The 20125-nt window shown below is 58.5% G+C and overlaps 3 protein-coding genes across 9 annotated transcripts; 2 read left to right on the plus strand and 1 right to left on the minus strand.

The window, feature by feature from the left end:
* Positions 1 to 86: 86 nt before the first annotated feature.
* On the plus strand, positions 87 to 6205 carry DBP (D-box binding PAR bZIP transcription factor). The gene is made up of 4 exons (XM_060000419.1): positions 87 to 889; positions 1785 to 2195; positions 3813 to 4024; positions 5611 to 6205. Exons 1-4 carry the CDS (start codon positions 751 to 753, stop codon positions 5824 to 5826), a joined length of 978 nt encoding a protein of 325 aa, XP_059856402.1. The 5' UTR covers positions 87 to 750; the 3' UTR covers positions 5827 to 6205.
* A 129-nt stretch (positions 6206 to 6334) lies between these two features.
* SPHK2 (sphingosine kinase 2) lies at positions 6335 to 14441 on the minus strand. 6 transcript variants are annotated; one of them, XM_060000414.1, is made up of 8 exons: positions 14250 to 14441; positions 13913 to 14041; positions 13227 to 13373; positions 9793 to 10267; positions 8793 to 8942; positions 8582 to 8676; positions 8375 to 8490; positions 6335 to 7966 (listed from the first exon to the last, which is right to left on the minus strand). In XM_060000414.1, the coding sequence occupies exons 3-8, from the start codon at positions 13263 to 13265 to the stop codon at positions 6874 to 6876; spliced, it is 1968 nt and encodes a 655-aa protein (XP_059856397.1). In that variant the 5' UTR covers positions 13266 to 13373; positions 13913 to 14041; positions 14250 to 14441; the 3' UTR covers positions 6335 to 6873. The 6 variants fall into 6 exon arrangements, with proteins under 6 accessions (XP_059856397.1, XP_059856396.1, XP_059856399.1 ...); XM_060000413.1 differs by lacking the exon at positions 14250 to 14441 and having other exon boundaries at positions 13913 to 14227; XM_060000416.1 differs by lacking the exons at positions 13227 to 13373; positions 13913 to 14041; positions 14250 to 14441 and adding an exon at positions 11813 to 11820.
* Positions 14442 to 14597: 156 nt separating this feature from the next.
* RPL18 (ribosomal protein L18) lies at positions 14598 to 18606 on the plus strand. 2 transcript variants are annotated; one of them, XM_059999155.1, is made up of 7 exons: positions 14598 to 14667; positions 15892 to 15978; positions 16347 to 16454; positions 16987 to 17085; positions 17621 to 17744; positions 17892 to 17961; positions 18489 to 18606. In XM_059999155.1, exons 1-7 carry the CDS (start codon positions 14665 to 14667, stop codon positions 18562 to 18564), a joined length of 567 nt encoding a protein of 188 aa, XP_059855138.1. In that variant the 5' UTR covers positions 14598 to 14664; the 3' UTR covers positions 18565 to 18606. The 2 variants fall into 2 exon arrangements, with proteins under 2 accessions (XP_059855138.1, XP_059855137.1); XM_059999154.1 differs by lacking the exon at positions 14598 to 14667 and adding an exon at positions 14902 to 14937.
* Positions 18607 to 20125: the final 1519 nt, after the last annotated feature.

The raw sequence follows: 20125 nt of genomic DNA on the forward strand, positions 1-20125 counted from the left end.
GGTCCCGCCCCCAACGCCGTCTCCCATTGGGTGAATGTAGGTCAGGGTCCCGCCTCCCTCCAAAAGGCAAGGTAACTTCACGCACTGAGACCCTCTCTCGCACTCCCAGGACTTGGCGGATCCAGGGGTCCCATTGGCTGTGCGTCTAGAGGGGTCAAGACGCCATTGGCCCGCGCTTTCAGCCGGAGGGAGGCACGCGGCTGGGGTGCAAGGCCGGAGTCTGGCGGGGGCCGAGAGGAGGGGTGCGCTCTGTGGCGTCGGGTGTTTTGGTTTGGCTTTTTTTTTTTTTTTTTTCCGCGAAAGAAGTTTGCTTTGGCCACGCCTCAAGGCAGCCGCCTCCTCCTGCCCTCTCCCCGGCCCTCCGCGCACACCTCTTGGTGCAGATTGCAAACCTCCTTCCTAGGAGAGGGCTGCAGATTTTGCAAGAGCCAGGCTCACCCACCTTGTAGAAGGAGCGCCTTGTGTCCCCTTGAACCCTCGGTTGCAAAGAGCCGGCCGCCTGATTTGATCAGCCCCTCACCCAGACTGTATGGTCTCCTGGGACCCTCTTGAGTTGCACGTTTCTGCACCGAGGACTGCAAATCCCCGTCGCTCCTAGGATTTGCAGTGTTCTGGATACTGGAGGCTTGCAAGCTACGCTCGCCCGCCCCTGGGCAGACACTCGCCCGAACCACAGGAGTGTGCTGCTGACTGGCAAGCCAGCTGTTCGCCTCTCCATGAACCCGTGAGCCTGCGGGCAGGTGCCGGGCGATGGCGCGGCCCGTGAGCGACAGGACTCCGGCCCCCCTGCTGCTGGGCAGCCCGACCGGGGCCCCCCCTGGCGGGGGAGCGCTGCTTGGGCTGCGGAGCCTTCTGCAGGGGACCAGCAAGCCCAAAGAGCCAGCCAGCTGTGAGTTCTAGCCCCCATCTCGCCCAACTCAGACACCCTACTCCCTTAGTGCCGGGAGGGTCCACAGCTACCTCCTACGTGCCAAGAGTCCATCCTCCCAACCTTTATCTACCCAAATATTATACTTAGGTGTTTAGGCCCCTAGATCCCTCAGCACCCAGGACCCAAAAGTACCGGTTCTCATGCCTGTCCACTCCCAGGATTCAAGACTCTAGGCCCCAGCCCCCTCTTCCTTTTGGTTCCGAGAGTCTGGACCCCTGGGGTCCAGGGAGAAGGGAGGGGGGTGTGTCGGATGCTCACACGGTTGTTACACGGGCTTGGGCGGGGCCTCCTGGGGTCACATGGAGTCTAGGGATGAGGAATGTGCCCCAGGAATAGAGCCCCCTTCCCGCCCCTTAGAGTGTGGGGGCAGGGAAGAGGGGGTACAGTGCGCAGAGAGTGGGGGGGGGGTTGTAGATTACAGAGGAATTAACAGAGCTGTCATTTTTAAAATCTCTCCTGCCCAACCCTCCACCTACCTCTGTCTGAACTTCCATCCCCCTTCTGTGTGTCTATCCCTTCCTGGGTCTCTGTCCCCATCTCTCTCTTTGCGTCCCTGTCCTCCCCTCTTTTTGAGTCTCCCTTCCTCTCTATCCCTTTCTCGGTCCGCCACCCCCGTCTCTTGTCTTTTCTCTCTGGGTCTCTCTCCCTCTCTGAGCCTCTGTCCCCTCCTCTCTCTGGGTCTTTGCCCTCCCTCCCGGGTCTCTCCCCCACTTCCCTCCTGCCCCCCCCCCTCTGGATCTCTGCGGTGTGGGGCTCCATCTCCTCGTTCCTCGTGTCTCTCTCCTCTCGGAGTCGCTTCTTCATCTCCGTCTTTCTCCTCCTCCCCACCCTGCCCGCTTTCCCTGGCCCGCAGGTCTGCTGAAGGAAAAGGAGCGCAAGGCGGCCCCGCCGGCAGCCACGGTCCCCGGGCCGGGCCTGGAGCCAGCGGGACCTGCGGATGCCTCAGCTGGGGCGGTAGTGGGCGGCGGGTCCCCACGGGGACGCCCTGGGGCTGCGCCCGGCCCGGGTCTGTTGGCGCCGCTACTGTGGGAGCGGACGCTGCCGTTCGGCGACGTGGAGTACGTGGACCTGGACGCCTTCCTGCTGGAGCATGGGCTCCCTCCCAGCCCGCCGCCCCCCGGCGGCCCGTCGCCAGCGCCCTCGCCCGTGCGCACACCTGCACCCTCCCCAGGGCCCGGCTCCTGCGGCTCGGCTTCCCCTCGCTCCTCGCCCGGGCACGCCCCCGCCCGGGCTGCCCTCGGGGCCGCCGGCGGCCACCGCGCAGGTGCGACGGCTAGGGCGGGGCAGGGCCCTGGTTGGGCGGGGCTTGGACTCCAGAGGGCGGGGTTGTGAGAATCTGGGGGTCAGGAAGGTGGGACTGGGGCTGCATGCCCGAATTCCGGGTCCCCTAATTGGGAGATGTCGGGAGAGGAGTCCGGATTCTGTGTCCCCTAATGGATCAGGAACTGCGTATCCTGGACCTATAGGAGATGAGGGACTTGGGACCCCAAGTTCCAGGAAGCCTGCTCAGTGGTGAGGTCGTGTGAATTTTACGTGGGACATGAGGACAAAGGCTCTGGATACTCGAGGAGTAGGGATTGGGGTCCCAGGACAGTGGAGTTATTTACTGGGGAGTGGACTGCACCCCAGAATCTGGACCCGGAAGCGGTGGAACTGGGGTAGGACCGGAAATCCTAGGCCTCTACGAGGGAGGAAGACGAGGGCCGGACACAGACTTCTGTTTCCCCAGGACAAAAGGGACTGGCAGCCCTGCCTCCTCGGCCCCCCCATCCCAGTGGAGAGGGGCTGGCGCCCCGGGTCCCGGAGTCCTTCAGAAGGGACCTTCATCCTGGGTCTTCCATTGGGGCAAGGACCGAGCTTTCTATATTCCTGGGGTAGGGGCTTGGGGTCCCAGAATCGTGTATATCCTAGTGGCGAGGACGTTTGGGGCCTGAGAATATCGAGGGGGTCGGTTCTCGAGTGTTCCCTAGAGAGCAGAGGGGTCTGGATCCTTGGCGGTTGAAAGGTTCGAGCTGGGAGACCCCAGGGAGCAAGAGGAAAGGTGTGCTCCATCTGGCACCTTGGGGTAGCCAGGGGCGGACTGCAGGTTGGGGATTCCTGGACACACCTGCTCCTGGTCCGACCTCCGGGCAGGACCAGGGCCCTCCCCTTCCCAGTCGCACATTCCCGCGCCACGTGAGTCCTCTCCTCCCTCCTCCGTGCTTCGTGCTTCGCGCACGCGCGGTCACGCGGGAGGGGGCGGGACTGGGGAACAGGAGGGCGCCCGTGGCGGCAGGGGGGCGGGGCGGGAAAGCAGGCGCCAGCACGTGACTCGGCCCTGAACCTGTGTCCTCGGTTGGCCCCAGCTGGCTCTCTCTTAAAGGTACAGGCCTCTCTTACGCTTGAACCAACCTGGAACCTCAGAGCCCTTTATGCTTCTTGTCCCTAACTCTTTGGACTTAGCAGCTCTTTAAAGAGCTAACCTGAGGTCTTTTCGGTGCATTAAATTCCTTTTCTCTGAACAGCGGGGGGTCTAGGCTTTGTTTGGGGATTCAGTTAAGAAGGGTAGGACTATAGGGAAGGAAGCTAACGCTGTAACTGAAGTCCTGAGGTTTTAGAAGCAATAATTGAGGTTCCTGTGTTACTTAGGGCAAGTCACATATGATTGGGCCTCAGTGTTCCTGTGTGTAAAAGTGGAGCTGGTTTCATGATTTCTAAGCATCTTTGTGGCTTAAGGAACCTTCATATTTTATATTAGGGAGGTTGATCCCTGGCAGGCTTTATGTTAAACCCCATAAGGGCCTTCCTTGTGGTGGATATGATACCTGAGCAGGGGGTAGCCTCTGGGAACCCCCTCCCCAAAATAAATACACACTCAGGTGGCACATTCTATTTCCCCAAGGCCTGACCTCTCGGGACACACCCAGCCCTGTGGACCCAGACACGGTGGAGGTGCTGATGACCTTTGAACCTGACCCAGCTGATTTAGCCCTGTCAAGTATTCCCGGCCATGAGACCTTTGACCCTCGGAGACATCGCTTCTCAGAGGAGGAACTTAAGCCCCAGCCAATCATGAAGAAGGCACGGAAGATCCAGGTGCCAGAGGAGCAGAAGGTGAGCATTGCTGGATGTAGGACGCAGGCTTCGTGGGTGCTGGCTCCAGAGCCAGCGGTGGCCCTTTCTTTAGTCAGACCTGGGTTTCTCACTTGGGATTAGCTCACATTCTCCTAACCTACAGCTAAGGACCAGTCCTCCTTGGCCAGGGGCTGCACAGGGACAGAGGTTTGGGCTTGAGATTTGTGCAAACCGTATCGTTGTGGGATTCGGACTCAGCCAGCACTGCTGGGACAGTTTTACAGGCTTGGAGCTTCTCCTGTCGGTTGGACCCAACACCCTCATTGGGGCAGGCTTCGGGCTCTACCAGGCCCAGTTGCTAAGGATAGCATCCTTTAGGAATGTGATATCAGCTTGTTTCTTCTGAGCAGCCAGCTAGGCAGGGGTTGGTCCTTGAATCTCTGAGCTGGGGCATCCTTCAGGGCAACTGCATCTGCCTAGGATGAAGCTTTGCCAGCCCCTCTAGGCCTTGTTTTCTGGACTCACTGTTAAGAGGCCTCAGGTTCTCATTAGCGGCCAGGGCCACATTCTGATTTGGGGTGCTTTGGGCAGTGACTGCATCTCTTTAGCATTCTGTCTTTGTCAGTCCTGGGTTCTTCCCTAACAAGAAGTACTTGGGCTTGTCTCACAGACTTTGGCGTGTCCTTGTGTAAGACACAACTACTTGAAGCAGTGAGTACTGGCCTGTAAACCAAATCTAGACCAGTGGTTTCTCTTGCCATGAGGCCTTGTTGCTAGGGAGTGGGTTTACCCTAGCTAGCAGGGACTAGGCTCTAATGAAATGGGGATGGAGGGGCATCTTTCAGAGCTCTGGGTCGTCCTTGTACTAAGGAGTGGTCCTCCTCCACAGCCCAATTCCAGGACTGGAGAACTCTAGACATAATGGTGTGGGGAGGTCTCAGGATAGGCCCGTTTGCAACCAGGGACTGTTGGGGAGGAGGCAGCTCCCTGGCCTCTATTCAAAGCCAGTGGGTCAGAGACTGGCTGTGGTCACTGGGACCACTTACACCTCACTTTTATTTGCTAATGAGGGGTGAGGTTGCCTTGGCAGCAAGGTCAGAAGGGCCCAGCTCTGAGAGGATTTTATGGGACACCAAACCCCATCACTAGGGAACCTAGGCTTTCCTTAGCAACCAGGATCTGGAAAGGTGATGTATAGGGCAGTGCTTTTCAATGGGAGAAGTCTTCAGACCCTGAAGGTCTTGTTGCTAGGGAACAAGAATCCTTAGCAAACCAGGAGCTAACTGCAGGCCTTTTGTCAAGTGAGAAGAGCTGGGCCTCCTCTGCACAGTGGAGACTTGAAGCTCAGTTGCTTGGGGTGGGAGGCTATCTCACGCCTTAGCTGTTGCTAGGGGCCTGCTGTCCATAGCAACCGGGGCCCTAGAAGGCCAGATCCTTGGGTACCCATTCAGGGGAGATCGGGTATCCTCTAGGCCCCACTGCTGGGTGAGCAGCAGCCCAGGGTGGGGGTGGGGGGTAGGTTTCTTAGGTGCACTCTGGTCCTTGAAGTCAGAAGCAAAGCTGCTCCTCCCTTCTCTCGCTGGGCCGGGGCCCCTCTGGACCGCAGTGCTTTCCCACCCATCCAGGATGAGAAGTATTGGAGCCGGCGGTACAAGAATAACGAGGCAGCCAAGCGGTCCCGCGACGCCCGGAGGCTCAAGGAGAACCAGATATCGGTGCGGGCGGCCTTCCTGGAGAAGGAGAACGCCCTGCTACGGCAGGAGGTGGTGGCCGTGCGCCAGGAGCTGTCCCACTACCGCGCCGTGCTGTCCCGCTACCAGGCCCAGCACGGAGCCCTGTGAGGCCGCCCCCACCCCAACAGGTGGAGCTCTCCTCCGCCTCACTCAGACTTGCGCCGTGACGCCCTCTTCCCTCCCCGCCCTGTGGCCCACGGGCCGGCCAGCTGGGTGCCCCAGGGATGTGATGATGCAGATAAATACATTTATATTTTTAAGAAAAAGTGAGCCTCCCCGCTCCCTCGCGGGGGCGGGGAAGGTCCTCAGTGTGTGCCCCCCGGCACGTCGGGGACCCCATCCTCCCACCGCCTCCGTTAACACGATCCTGAATAAATCTTGAGAACCCCAGAGCCAGCTGTCGTGGGGGAGGAGGCAGCTCCCTGGCCCCAGTTCAAGGCCAGCGGGTCACGCTGGCCGCAGTCCATGGGCAGGTCTGGGCTTCGGTCCATAAAAGGCAGGAGCTGCTGGAAGTGCCTAGAGTCTGTTCCCTCCCACGGGTTGCTGGATGGAGGAAGGGGCGAGGGCCTGAGAGGAATGAAGCCACTACCTTTATTGCATAGACCTTTTCAATTGCTTTGAAGATTGGGGCTGGGGGACGCACAGAAGACGGAGGAAACGAACTTCCCCGCCCCCACCCACGGGGGGAGGGACATTAGTGCAAATCGGAGCGCCGCCCGGGGAACTTGCCCCTCCTGGGCTGATTGGCCAGCTTGGTGGAGACACCGGAGTAGACGGGGCCGGTTATCTAAGGCCTCCCCAGCCCGTACATTCCAGGTCACGTCACTGGACTACGCGTTAAGACAGGCTCCGCCCTCAGCCGACCTGGCTTTCTACGAGCCGTTCTCGAGGGTCTGGAGAACCCGCCCTCGTTGATCAGGCACTACCCTTGGGGCGAGCCCATTTCTCCGTGACCGTCAGGACCCCAACCCCCGGAATTCGGGACATCCTCCAGCATCACCTCTGGTCCCCTAGGGTAGGGCGCAATCCTGAGACCAGGCAGGACCACTGTAGCCTCCGCCCTGACTCTAGCAGCCACACCACGACCCCTAGCTCAGGCTCCGCCCCCTCAGGAATGTAAGCCCCGCTCCGGGCGAGTTCCAAGCTTGGTTGGAGTTAAGGCTCCCGCCCAGGGCAGCCTGAAGGACCCGTGAGCAGAGTACCGAGGCCGGGATGCACCTGCGCCTGCAATGGCCCATACTCCACCTGCTCCCCGTCCACCGTGAGCACGCCGCGGGGCGTGAGCGGCTCAAGGCGGAAGGCACGAGCCGCAGCGTAGCCCAGCTGCGGACAGCCCAGGCTGAAGTGGCTACCGCGCTCCATGGCCAGAAACAGGCGCAGGAGCGCCGCCCGTGAGATGCCACCGCGCACCCAGCACAGGTGCACCAGGCCGTCGTCAAAGCGCGCGTGGGGCGCTGCCACTAGGTCAGCCCCCAGGTGACTGGGTGAGATGGCCAAAATAAGCACAAAGTCCCCCTCCATTGTCACCCAGCCTGGGGGTAGTGGAGCGCCTAGAGGAGGGAGCAGGTGGTCAGGTGGGCCCCCAGCAGAGATGGCTACCCGGGCATCAGGGGTGGGAGGTGGGAGCCCAGAGGATGCTGGCATTTCTGAGGCCCCCTCGGTGATGGGTGAGAGTTGAGCTGCCTTGGGGGAGCCAGGCGGCGAGGGCAGCAGTGGGTCTGGGGACAGTGGAGCATCCCCGGCCCCACCCCAGTCCCCAGCCAGCTCTGGGCCCCCACCGTTGAGGGACAGGATGGGCAGGGGTTCAGGTGAGCCAGGGGAGGTCAGGGCAGGCTGAGGCAGGGGCAGGGGCAGGTCAGACACTGAGCGGTGCAGGGGTGAGTGGGCCACGGGTGGAGCTGGGCCGGGGGCTAGGGTCAGCTCTGACTTGGCACGTGGCAGGCCATGGGCAGGGGCGGGTGAGGCGGGCTCCACCGTGGCAGGGAGGTAGGAGAGGCGGCCGCGGTAGGTGTGCAGTGTGGCGAGGCCCAGGACTGTGCCCAGCGTGAAGCGAGCACTGCCCAGGGCCCTGAAACGCTCGCTCTGGATGTCCACATCTGACACAAAGCCCCAGGCCACAGACAGGAAGGAGAAACAGCGGGAGCCGGAGGCCAGAGTGACGGAGAGCAGGTCCAGCGGGTGGCTGCCACCCCGGCAGAGCAGCAAGGAGCAGTTGAGCAGCAGGTCAATGCCCAGGGCCGGCTCAAACCTTCACAGTCAGACATGGACGGATACGGTGGGAAAGAGCAAACAGGCTGGGTGAGATACACAGTGCCAGGCGGGGAGGAGAAACACACAGACGGGTGGGGCAGCAGACAATGGGGAGAGGAGGCCGGGCATGTCCTGGGGCCTGCCCGCAGCCATTTGGCCACCTCCAGACGGACTCTTCTTACTGAGCCAGGTTCCCTGTCAGTTCTTTCATTCCATAAGCATTCACTGAGTGCCTCCTGTGTGCCAGGCACAGTTCTAGGCACTAGGGAGACAGCTAAGAACAAGACAGGCAAAAATGTCTGGGGGGTGTGGGGAGCATCCCTCAGCCAGACTGACCTGGCTGAGGGGAAGATGTGGTGCAGATGTACCAGGTCCCTGTTATCCCAGGAGGGCTCCTCCCACCTACCCCCCATGCTGGTTCACGGCTCCTGCCAGTGCGTTGCCCGAGCCACAGGGGAGGATGCCCACGGGGGTCTTCACGGCCTCTTCCCAGTCGGGGCGTTCTAGGAGTCCATTCAGTACCTGGAGGGTGGGAGACCAGACACCTGCGTGTTGGCCCTGGCCTCCGCAGTCCCACAGGGCTCAGGCTTGGGGCAGGGTGGTCCTACCCTACCTCATACAGCAGCCCATCTCCGGAGACGGTGACGATGCCATCCCACTCGCTCAGGCTCAACCCCTGGACCAGCTCCCGGGCATGGTTATGTCGTTCTAAGGTGGGGAACCAGGAAGTGAGGCAGGCTGTTCCACCCCTGACCAACCACCACTCCCCAGGACTCAGGAGTCCTAGCCCCCAGCTCCCGCCTCTATCATGACACTGCCCTTACCTGTCTGGATGAGGTTGAAGGACAGCCCCGCTTCAGAGATCATGGGCAGCACATGGTTCTTACACCACTGCCAGGCCAGGCCCCGCCCCCCAAAGGGATTGACCAATAGGAGCAATCGGGGAGGCCTTGGCAGAAGGTCGGGGGTGATTTCTGCAGAGAGAGGAAAAGGAGTCTACAGAGGTCAGGGCACCAAGCCCCTCACCTCAGAACCAGTAACTGCAAGTAGCCTCCAGTGGAGGTGGTGGAGGGCTGGCATCAAAACCTGCTGGGAGTTGAAAGTTATTTTCTCCCCGGCCTCACCAGCTCAGGCCCAGGTGTACAGCCCGCCCCCCTCCCAGGTGCTGAGACAAAGGCAGGGATCCGGTGTCTAATCCCGGAGCCCTTTGGACTCACAGTTGGGGGGGGGGGGAGCTGTGGTTTCCACCTTCCACACCCCCAAACACCTGGAACCCAGGAACAGGTTACTCCACTGTGAGGGCCTCACCCCCAGCCAGCCAGGACCAAGGAAGGCCCGCCGGCTGGGGACCCTGGAACCTTTACCTTCCTGTGCCAACTGAGTACCCTAGGCGGGGGCCGCTGCCTGAAAGCCTCCTCTGAATCCCCACAGCTGGACTAGAGGCCACCTCTGGGCTCCTGAGACGCCCCAGGGGACCTCTGCGAGTGCCTGTCATGCAGGGTGGTGACTGAGCATATCTCACTTGGCTGCTCTCACCAGCCCGGGAGCCTCTGACTCATCTGTGGTCAGGACCCATGAAAGGGGGGAGGGGACAGAGACAGAAATCTCATGAGAGCAGCAGACCCAAATCCTTCTCTGCCTGGGATTTTGCCTTCTGTGCCCATCCGTCTGTGCATCACTCTTTCAGTATGAACCCAGAGAGACACATCACACAGACAGACACACAGAAAAGTAGAGACAGAGATGCCCACAGAGATGCCGCAGAGGGAGATCTGCGGAGACACCAAGGTGGCCTTAGGACAGAGAGGCCGCCCAGTGCCTCACCCCCGTCCCCAGGTAGTGGCAGTCCGCGGAGCAGACACGTGAGGGCAGTGGCCCAGCGCTGGGCCTCAGCACGGTTCTCCTCGTAGGTGGCCGCCCCGTCGGCCCGGAAGGTGCGTGCAGCTCTGCGCCGGCCCCCCCGCCGGCCCCTCGGGTAGGTGTAGATGCAGAAGTAGGCTGCTGAGTCCGAGGGGCTTCGGCTCCGCAGGGTGCAGCAGCCTGAGACCTCAGCCAGCAGGACCAGGCCACCCCGGGGCCGGGCTTCAGGCTTTGGCCGCAGCCGTTGTATGTGCAGGGCTTGTGGTGTGAGAGTGAGGGCGAAGCGTGGGCCTCGGGCTGGGTAGGAGCCAAACTCGCCATGCAGGAGTGGGGTGCTGGGGGTCAATGGCAGTGGCGGTGGGGGGGCCATGGCCTTGACCCTGTCCAGGGCGCTCCTAGGCCTGTGGCCCCAGCTCCAGGTCAGCTCCTGCTCTGGCCTCTGTGGGGAGGAAGGAGGGTAGGAGTCAGAGTCCAGGACCCCCATGGTGGGCAGAGGGAAGCAGGGGCAGGGCCTGTGGATAAGAGGAGACAATGAGGGGTGCTGACAGGCAAGATGGGAGCACCAGACAGGCCCAGACAAAGTGTGGGAAGACTGAGGACGCAGGGCAGAGGTCAGCTGGCCAGGAAGGCCAGCATCCTGGAGGGTCCACACCCAGGCATGCAAATATTCATTCCTTTATTCCCCAAATACTTATTCAGTAGTATGTGCCAATCATGGTGCCAGGCCCAGCAAACACAGCAGGGAATAAAACAGACAAAAATCCCTGCCTTCGTGGAGTTTATATTCCAATCGGAAGACAGGAAAACAAGATAGACATAAAATACATATTGTGTTGGATGACAATTAAGGACTTTGGAGAAAAATAATGCAAAGGAGAGAGATCAGGATGGTGGAGACATATAAATAGACATACAAAGGTAGAGAAAAACACAACAGAACACACACACACACAAACACCCCCACACACCTACACACAGTCAACTCCAGATGGAGAAAGTAACAAGGAAGAGGCACTGAGACACAAAGAAAAAGGTCTGAGAGCCAGAGAAACACTGAGAGGAGACAAACAGCTTCAGTGAGATGAAACCTAATATAATGAAAGATACTTAGGGAGCAGAGTGAGAGTTTAGGGGCTCCAGAGGCCCTCTGAGAGTCAGACAACAGAGTTAGGAGAGAAAGAGCAGACAGGAGAGGCAAGAGGTAGGGGATGTAGTAGCTGGAGAAACTGAGAAAGGGGTGTAACATGGAGCAACTAAGGGGTCAGAGAGGTAGAGGAGCCACACGCAGGCACCTGCAAGGGACAGGAGCCAAGAGCTGGACCTCAAGCACTGACCTGGGTGTCTGGCCGCCTGCTCTCCAGGGAGAGAGTGGGAGCTGGGCCTGAGGTCCCCTCCCCCTGCCCTCTGCCCAGTTTCTGCCTCCTCCTTCCAGCTCACCTTTGTTCCCCACTGCCCCGCCCACCCAGTCACCTATCAGTCCTGCCCCTCACCTTCCCCAGGCGCAGAACTGCCCCAGACACACCCCCATCTGTGGACTCACTCTCAGGAGCCACCTCTGCCCCCTACCCTGGGCAGCTCTTCAAGCCCCACCCCTAAACTTGCATTGACTCCCCCCCCACTTAGAGCCCTAGATCTCCCCCAGTTCTGGGGCCTGCGCCTTGGTCCCTAGGTCCCCAGGTCTCTGGCCTGGTCTCCATTCTCTCCACCCTCCATGTACCCCAGACCAGGGCCTGGGTCTCCATCCATAGGTCCCCCCAATCCATAAGCCTGAGTCTCTGTCTCCGGTTCCCCGGGTCCCGGCCCTCCATCCCCACCCCAGTTCCAGACCTGGGTTTTCATTCCTGGATCCCTCAGTCCTGGTTCTGGCTCTCCATCTCCATCCCACACCCCTAGTACCCAAGTCCCGGGCCTGCGTATCTGTTCCTCTTGCTCCCTCAGTCGTCCTGACTCGGGTCCCTGTCCCGACACCCCAGACCCTCCTCACACGCCGGATCCTCCTCCAGGCGGCCACTCAAGTCAGCACCAACTGCCCCCCATCAGACCCAGGGGTGGGGGGGAGGGTGTGCATCCGCTCAGCCAATGGCCGCGAGGCCGGCCTAAGTTGCACCAATAAGAGCGTGCGGGGGCGGGGCCAGCAGACTCGCGAGCTTGGCGCAGGGGCCTGCCGCGGGAGAGCGGGAGAACTGGGCGGGGTAGCGCGCTTCGCGAGATCAGCCGCCATTGTAGGTGAGGGCACACGCGCAGCAGAGGCGGCTTCACGGAAGCATGGCCAGAGCCCCTGTCGCCATCTTTGTTGAGGGCAAGTGGGCCTCTCCCATCCTTTGACTTTATAAAGAGAAGGGGCAAGGGGGAGAAGGTCTTTAACTGCAGATAGAGAATGACCCTAACACAGTTAACAAAGACCCAGAGATATGCAAAAACAGTAAAAGGGAACAGTGAACCAGAGTCAGAGGCAATAAGAGACTTGAAGAGAGAGTGTTGTCTCTTTTTCAGACAGTTACAGAGAGTCAGAGAGATAGACATAAAGAAAAGCAGAGATACAAACAAAGAGACAAAGACAATGGAATTAAGAATGTGCAAGGTGGGCTTCCCTGGTGGCGCAGTGGTTAAGAATCCGCCTGCCAATGCAGGGGACATGGGTTCGAGCCATGGGTTCTACATGCCTCGCGGCAACTAGAGAAAGCCCACGGAACGAAGACCCAACGCAGCCAAAAATAATAAATAAATAAAATAAATAATAGATTTTAAAAAATGTGCAAGGTAAGGACATAAGAAAACCCAGAAAATGATGGACACAGCGAGACATGGGGACAGACACTTTCAGAATGAAAACCAGGGAGGAGAGGCTCATTAATTCACAAACTATTTACCTTGGGCACAAGCTAGCGTGGGGGCAGCATGACATAAATATCTGCCCAGTGAATGACCCAGTTACACGGTAAGACGGAGACTCAGGAGAGAGACTGGGAGTATCTGAGAGAGACCTCTAGGTCAGGGGTGAAGGACAGAGAGAATATTAGAGGCTGAGAGGAACTGAAGCCAAGAGACAGAAAGCAAAGATGTTGACAGAGATACAGAGAGGCAAAGACACGATGAAATTGAAAGAAATCATGGCAAGAATAATATCAGGTGACCAATCAATGTACCTAGTGTTCAACTGAGAACAACAACAGCACCAGATAACATGTGCCAAAAAGTAACCCGGAGAGAGGGACAGAAACCCAGAAAGATGGAGAGACAGGGAAACACAGTGCGTGTGCTTAGGGCTCCAGGGGAAAGAAAGACAGATACAGTAATCAAAGAGGCCGGGACTCAAAGACCAAGGAACAGGGTCAAGGAGGAGAGAAGGAAACTGTGTTCCATCGTATGGTGATCTGGACTTTCAGATGGACACTTACCTGGTCCTGCTGCTCCTCTGCTTCAAGGTGTCCATTCATCTGCAGGCCCTCTGCTGTGTTATCACATCAGTAAGACCCTGGCCCTGGGTCGGAGGCCATGGGAAGGTGGTATGGACAAGGAGTCAGGCCTCATGGTGCAGGCCTGGCCTGTAGGAGCATGGAGGGCAGAGGAAAGGAGGCCAAGCTAGCAGTGCTGCAGGGCTTCCACGAAAACAAGTGGACAAGTCAGCTTCATCACTGCCCCAACCAGTCCATCTGGTCCCATCCAGTAAAGGCTAATAACAGCAATAGACGCCCCTTTTTGCAGATAAGGAAAGTAAGGCACAGAGAAGTTACACGACTTGCCCCAAATCACAGAGAGGTTGCCCAAGGTCACACCATTAGTAAGTAGCAAAGCCAAGAATTGAATTCGGTTACAGATGGTATCACCATCTTTCTGTCTCTTCTCCTCCTTGGATCTCTACCTTCCCTCTCTTTCTAGGTCTTCTAACTCCCCGGGTCACCATTTCGCCACCCTTGGTCTCTTTCCACTCCCCTTCTGGGTCTCCATTCCTCCTCCTCTTTGAATCTCTGTCTCCCTCTGAGTCTCTCCTCCCCTCTCTTTCAGGAGTTTTTTACTCATCCCTCTCTCCACCCCATCCCCCAAGCCCCGGGGGCCTCAGTTTGCCTCCTCTGTGCTCCAGTACCTTGCACGTCCCTCAAACCGAACCCGCTGGGCCACTTGAATCTCTCGGCTGGGAAAAGCAGCCTCCAGGTAGCAGGGGCTGAGTAGGGTTCAGGGAAGGGCCATCTGGGGGCAGAGGGAGAAGCTGAACCTAAAAGGTGGAAATACAGAATGCCATAGACTGGGCTGCAGCAAGAAGATCTCGGATTAGACCTCAAGTAAGACTTCCAGAGCTGCGGCCGAAGCTGGGAAGCGCAGCACGAGATAAGGCAGATGTGAGCCTGATAAGGAAACGCCCAAAGCCTGAGGTCAGAGGTTTCCCGAGGTCCCGACTAGCCCCGCCAGCCCCGCCTCCTCACCTCCAATACTCGGCCCTCTAGGTCCTCCGGGAGCCACAGAGAGGCCTTCGGCGTCGGGCCAGAGCGTCACCGCACGACACGTCTTCCTAGCTCCGCGCGACATCTCTCTGGCTCCGAGATCCCCTTCTGCCGGAAGACTATCAAGAACAGGGACTGGATAGGGCCAGAGAGGCCTCCGACGTGCTGGCCCTTCCCTCCTTGGCGTAGCGCTTGTTCCCCTTTAGATGTTCCTCCACCCAATTCCGGAATCGCCCATCTAGCTGGTCCTCCGATTCACCATAGAGAGACATGAGTCAAGGTAGAGCGCCGCGTCGCGCCCGTGTGACGTCACGTAGGCGCCACTCGCTGAAGGCTTTCCCCGCCCATCCTAGTTCTGTTCTCTCTTTCCGGACCTGGCTAAGGAGGAGGCGCCATCATGGTGAGCGCGTTTTGCGGCGTTCGGGGCTTGATCATCCGCTGCCATCCGCCGCGGTCTCGCGCTGGGGACGTTCCAGAGTGAGGCAGGGGTTCCGGGGTGTTCGAAGGAGGCGACTCCCGCTGTGGGGAGCTATTTTGGGAGCCCGAAGACCAGGAATGGGCGTTCTCAACCTCCCGCCCCTCCCATAATTCTGTATTATAGGTCCTATCGAATAGATGATCAAATCGAGGGGCAAGGAGGTTAAGTAATATGACCGGGGTCACAGTGCCAGTAAGTGGCGGAGCCAGGATTCGGACCCAGGATTCGGACCCAGGCGCTGCTCCCACAGCCACTCTTGCCTGTGCTGTCCCTGGATCCGTCACTCCCCAGCCTGAAAAGCTGGGTTCTGGGGCGGGGTGGGGGGGTGTCAAGCGTCCGGTGCCCTAGTGTGGGGGCCAGGCAGGCTTCCGTTCGAGTCTCAGTTCCCTACCCACCGTATCATCATTCCTGTGCGCAGAAAGCATCTGTTAATTGGAGACCCAGTAATTATGCCTCAAAGATGTGAGTTCGAGAAGAAATAAGTCAAAGGAAGTGCTCACCACGGGTCCCTGCATACATTAAGTGCTGGATAAATGAGAACAATTAATAATTAGGTAGTTCTTTATAACTCATGACACAGCCTGAAAAACTTGGAGGAAAGCAGGCAGGGGGTGTAGTGGAAATCGTGGACTCCCTTCAGTTTTAGCACTACTGTGGGAAACGATACTTCATAAGGAGGTCGTTCTAGGGTTGGTCTAAGCAGAGTAAATTCTAGAAAAAAGGGTCCTTTCCTTTATAAGAACTTGGAGTCTGCCCTTGGTTTAAATGTTTTTGATAACGCTCCACGCATGGGAGCAAGGTTTGGGAGCTTAAATAATACATTGTTGAAAAATATAGTTTCTAAAGAAGTGAAAACTTGGTTAACGCGGCTGCTGTGTTAAGGTCTTTCACGGTGCTGTGTGCCGTGTGTTGAAGGCTTTTTGTGTAGAATTAGGCGTCCCCCTCCTTTTTTTTTTTTAAACAAAGTCACTTGAGGCCCGGGGAGTTTTAAGTATTTTCCCAGAGGGTTCCCAGTGGTGATCTGGGATTTGTTGTCTCCAGAGACTGGGGCTGTAGCTGTTTCTTAGAGGTGAGGAATAACTGTTTATGGGGTGAGGAATCTGCCGGATCAGAGTTGGGTTCATGGTCTTCCCTTCACCCCTGCAGGGAGTTGACATCCGCCACAACAAGGACCGAAAGGTTCGACGCAAGGAGCCCAAGAGCCAGGACATCTACTTAAGGCTGTTGGTCAAGGTGAGGTTGGGGCCTAAGCCCTCTAGGCAAGGCCACCCTGGAGATATCAATACAAGTTCTAGAGCCTCCATGCTGGTATTGGTCCCGGGCTCCTTGCAGGGGCCTTCAGGGCAGGCTCAAATCTCTGCTGCTTTCCCTTAGCTTCTGGAGATTCCAGTGTTTTCAGCCTCTGGGCTGGTTTACCAGTGGGGAGGGGGATTTTCTGGGTCCCTGGCCAGGAGGGACCTAGGCCAGCTCTTTCCCGTGGGCTTAACGGGATGGGGCAAAGCCCTAAGTCACTTCTTTGCCCCTTCGTTAGAAAGCTGAGAGGGAGGGAGGGGGGCGGGTGGGCTGCCCCGGGTTTAATGCTCGTTTTCCTTCCCCTCCAGCTGTACAGGTTTCTGGCCAGGCGAACCAACTCCACCTTCAATCAAGTTGTGCTGAAGAGGTTGTTCATGAGTCGCAGCAACCGGCCACCTCTGTCCCTTTCCCGGATGGTGAGGGGCTGAGGCGGAGGGCATAGCCAGCCTGGGGAGCGACTGGATCGTGTCTGGAGCTGGACTTCGGGTGGAAGGGCGGGCTTGGAGCTCTCTGGTAGCGGCTTGGCTATCAGCTGGCTTAACCTCATCCAGTGGTGGGTGCAGAGCTCTGACCCTCTGATTGTAGCTGAATAGTGGGGGCATGGGACTGGCTTGGCCTCTTGGTCTCATTTTCCTTCTCATTGTGTGTGTCTGGGGGTGGGTTACAGTGGCTTTATGAGATCTTCCTGAGGTTTCAAGTTATAGAGCATCTTCTGTGTCAGAAGCTTTCTGTAGGAGAGAACCGTGGAGGAATCTGTTTGTATTTTCTTTGGAGATTTTCCCAGACTGGACCTGAGATTAGGCTTGTGCTAGCTTGAGAGGTGTGGCGTGGGTAGGTTTAGCCCAAACGGGACACAACTGTTGGTCCTTGGGATGCCTGAATGGGTGGGATTGGATTTAACCACCACAAGGGACTTGTTTAATGTGCATTTCATCCCCACCGCCCCAGATTCGGAAGATGAAGCTTCCTGGCCGAGAAGGCAAAACGGCTGTGGTGGTGGGGACTATAACGGACGACGTGCGTGTCCAGGAGGTGCCCAAACTGAAGGTGAGCGGGGAGGGGGCTCAGGAGCGTGTTGGGTGGGTCACGGTGAGCTCCTGTGGACCCGGCTCAATTTCTCGTGCCGCCGGCAGGCTCATCTCACCTCTGGGTAAGGCAGGCGTCGTGCCTGGGTTGAAGGGTGGGGGGGGTTGTCCCTCACATTGTTGATGGCAGGTATCCCTGGACAAGCCCCTTCTGGGGCCCAGCTGATGGTACTCGCTCTGGACCCAGACAGCCAGAGTTCAGACCTGGATTTCTCTGCCACTTTGTAATCTCTGGACAAAGTCCTGGATTTCTTTGTGCCTCAGTTTCCTTATACATAATAGCTTCAGGTTGCGGTGTTAAAGGGATTTCTAGGAGTAAAGTGGTAAGAATGGCTGTCGTGAGCTCAGGAAGCTGCCTCCAGTAGTTGGTGGTGTGGTGATCGGGCCGAGGAAGCAGCTGGGACTCCTGCTGGGCCTGGGCAGTGGACAGGAAGTCCCAGCAGCCCCTGGGTCGCCCTCCAGGGGGCTCTGGCCACACCTGTCCTCTGTGTCCCCAGGTGTGTGCTCTTCGAGTGAGCAGCCGCGCCCGGAGCCGCATCCTCAAGGCGGGGGGCAAGATCCTCACCTTCGACCAGTTGGCGCTGGACTCGCCCAAGGGCTGTGGCACTGTCCTCCTGTCTGGTGAGTGCTGCTTAGTGGCTTGAGGGGGTCTGTAAAGAGCTGTGGGACTGCTAGCAGCCTTTACCTTGCCAGGCCTGGGCGGTCAGTGACACTCCCACCCCCCCCCCCCCATATCAGCCTGAGCCACTGCTTCCTTCCCTTCCCCAGGTCCTCGCAAGGGCCGAGAGGTGTACCGGCATTTCGGCAAAGCCCCAGGAACCCCGCATAGCCACACCAAGTGAGTATACCTAGCCCTGGACCCCAGCCTGCAGGTCTAGGCGTTGCCACGCTGCCAGCTGCTTCTGTTTCTCCCACTAGTCCAGCCTCAGGTCTCTCTCGAATTCCCCCACCCTCTTACCCGCTTTTCCTTCAAGACTGCCTAAAGTTCTGTTCCTCGGGTGTTGAGCTCCCTGCACAGCCAGCATCACAGATGCAGGCTTTCCAGGGCCTGTCCCCGTCTTTGTGGTGGGGCCTGCATTCTGTCCAGCGCTGGGGCGCCCAGGTGGATGGCCCCAGGGTCTAGTGCAGGCGCTTCAGCAGCCACTCCTGCCAGTTTTGCTTCCTGCGCTGCCAGGCTCTTCCAGCAGCGGACTTGGTGTCACCACTGACGCTGCTTGGGTTGAGCGAAGCCCCCTTCTGGTGTCCCTGTGCTTCTCTGTTAGAGCAAGCAGCTCTCTTCTGAGCTCCCAGCCAGACAGGTGGCGGGGGCGTCCCTCACTTGTCTGTAACGTGTGCCTCTTCTCACCCTCCCTTCTCTCTCTGCAGACCCTATGTACGCTCCAAGGGCCGGAAGTTCGAGCGCGCCAGAGGCCGACGGGCCAGCCGTGGCTACAAGAACTAACCCCAGATCCTACCTTGTTATTAAAAAGATTTTGGATGCTAATGGCCTTTTGTGTATTATTGGGGAACGGGGTTGGGGGAGGGAGAGGATCAGAACCGGCGGTGAGAACGCCTTTGTTTGGGGGAATGGTTGCCACGCCCCTTTCTGGGGAGACCAGCCTTTGGGGTGAACCCCTTCCGCTGTGCTGGGCGACCTGTGCTGGGGGACGGAGCCTACCGTCCCAGGTGTGTGTGGTCACTGCCCTAAGCCTGTTTGCCCCCTTGGACCTCGCTGCACCGTTGGAACCTGGCAGCCATCTAAGGCCGAAGCCCCACCTCTTTCCCAGGTGTGTGGTGAAGCACCTGCTGTTTTCTCCAGTTAGCCGCGCCTACTCTTAAAGGAACCGCACTCCCCTCCCGGATCTCTGCTCGGGAGGGCTGGCGGGGCTTGGACCAGGAAGTATAAATGGGGCGGGCCGCCGTGGCGGAGGGGGCACGTAAGAATAGGTGATGCGCTCCCCCTCCCCCGAAGCTTGAGTCAGGCGGGCCGTCAGTCTCTGGGCGAAGCCTGTTGAGTGTGTTCCTGGAGCTGGGACCTTACTGTCCTCTGTCTCTAGGGGCCTGTGTCAGCCCTACCCCTGTGTTTGCACAAGGGGCCGTGGTCCCCGGATCCCGGGAAGAAACCCGGTGAATAAGGCGAGGCGGCCGGAAGAGCCGCAGAAATGAAAGGAGGTCTCCAGGCCCTTGATCTGGCTGTTCTCTGAAAAGGCAAGAGAAGGAGGGGTAGGGGTTGGAGACCTGGACGCAATGGGGGCGTCCGGGGAGGGCAGGAGGGAGAGGGAGTGGCCTGGCTTTATTCCCCTTCCTTCTCTTTGCAGGGCTGGTCGCTGCGGTCTGGAGGAAGGGAGCAGACTGGGTGCTGGGATTGGAAGGAGGGCTGCTTGTTGGCAGGGATCAGGGGTCCACCCACCAGAGGCAGGGTCAGGATCCTCAAAGGGGCGTCTTGGGAGGGAGAGACGCAGGGTGTTCCTTGTTTAGGAATAAGTGGATGGTCCGATAGCAGGAGATAGTGGGATTAAGGCAGAAATCCAGGCTGGAGTCAGCATTGATTAGAGGACAGCCAGAAACAACCCGGTGGCCCAGGAGACAGGCAGGGGCAGCCGTCTGAGGAACTGTGGCTAGTTAGTCGGCCCCTCAATCTAGATGGGCTGGTTCCATGATAATCAAACCCCCTGTAGAGGGCATCCGCCACTGCAGCAGCCTGAGTGGGTGTGAACGCTCAGGGAGCAGAGTCCTCAACCGGCAGAGGAGACAGACCTAGTTCCCCAGCTGGGGAAGGTGATACCGAGGTTTAGGGCTGGAGTGCATTCTTCCGAGGCTGAGAGGGGAGATTCAAAGAGAAGTCTTCCGGGATGGTCAGCCCGTGAGCGCTGGTGAGCCAGCCAGCTGGTTGTCGGGAGAAACCGGTTCTAACGGAGCCAGCTGGGTGCCCCACTCGGCGGTCAGATACTGAGAGTGTCAGTTGGAAGCAATCGGTGTCTTCCAGACAAAGAGACAGCCAGAGAGGGTCAGTTAGATGTGCT

This window comes from Delphinus delphis, chromosome 20 (genome assembly GCF_949987515.2).
Source record: "Delphinus delphis chromosome 20, mDelDel1.2, whole genome shotgun sequence".
NCBI lineage: Eukaryota > Metazoa > Chordata > Mammalia > Artiodactyla > Delphinidae > Delphinus > Delphinus delphis.

What these genes read in the sequence shown, in the direction of transcription:
- DBP (XM_060000419.1), top strand. Translation starts at nt 751, where the DNA reads ATGGCGCGGCCCGTGAGCGACAGGACTCCGGCCCCCCTGCTGCTGGGC. An exon ending in GCCCAAAGAGCCAGCCAGCT is followed by an intron (nt 890 to 1,784) that starts GTGAGTTCTAGC and finishes CCTGGCCCGCAG; the next exon opens with GTCTGCTGAAGGAAAAGGAG. An exon ending in CGCCGGCGGCCACCGCGCAG is followed by an intron (nt 2,196 to 3,812) that starts GTGCGACGGCTA and finishes TATTTCCCCAAG; the next exon opens with GCCTGACCTCTCGGGACACA.
- SPHK2 (XM_060000414.1), bottom strand. Translation starts at nt 13,265, where the DNA reads ATGAATGGACACCTTGAAGCAGAGGAGCAGCAGGACCAG. An exon ending in GCCACTACCTGGGGACGGGG is followed by an intron (nt 8,943 to 9,792) that starts GTGAGGCACTGG and finishes CTCTCTCTGCAG; the next exon opens with AAATCACCCCCGACCTTCTG. An exon ending in CTTCAACCTCATCCAGACAG is followed by an intron (nt 8,677 to 8,792) that starts GTAAGGGCAGTG and finishes TCCCCACCTTAG; the next exon opens with AACGACATAACCATGCCCGG.
- RPL18 (XM_059999154.1), top strand. Translation starts at nt 14,917, where the DNA reads ATGACCGGGGTCACAGTGCCA. An exon ending in AGGAGGTGCCCAAACTGAAG is followed by an intron (nt 17,086 to 17,620) that starts GTGAGCGGGGAG and finishes CTGTGTCCCCAG; the next exon opens with GTGTGTGCTCTTCGAGTGAG. An exon ending in TGGCACTGTCCTCCTGTCTG is followed by an intron (nt 17,745 to 17,891) that starts GTGAGTGCTGCT and finishes TCCCTTCCCCAG; the next exon opens with GTCCTCGCAAGGGCCGAGAG.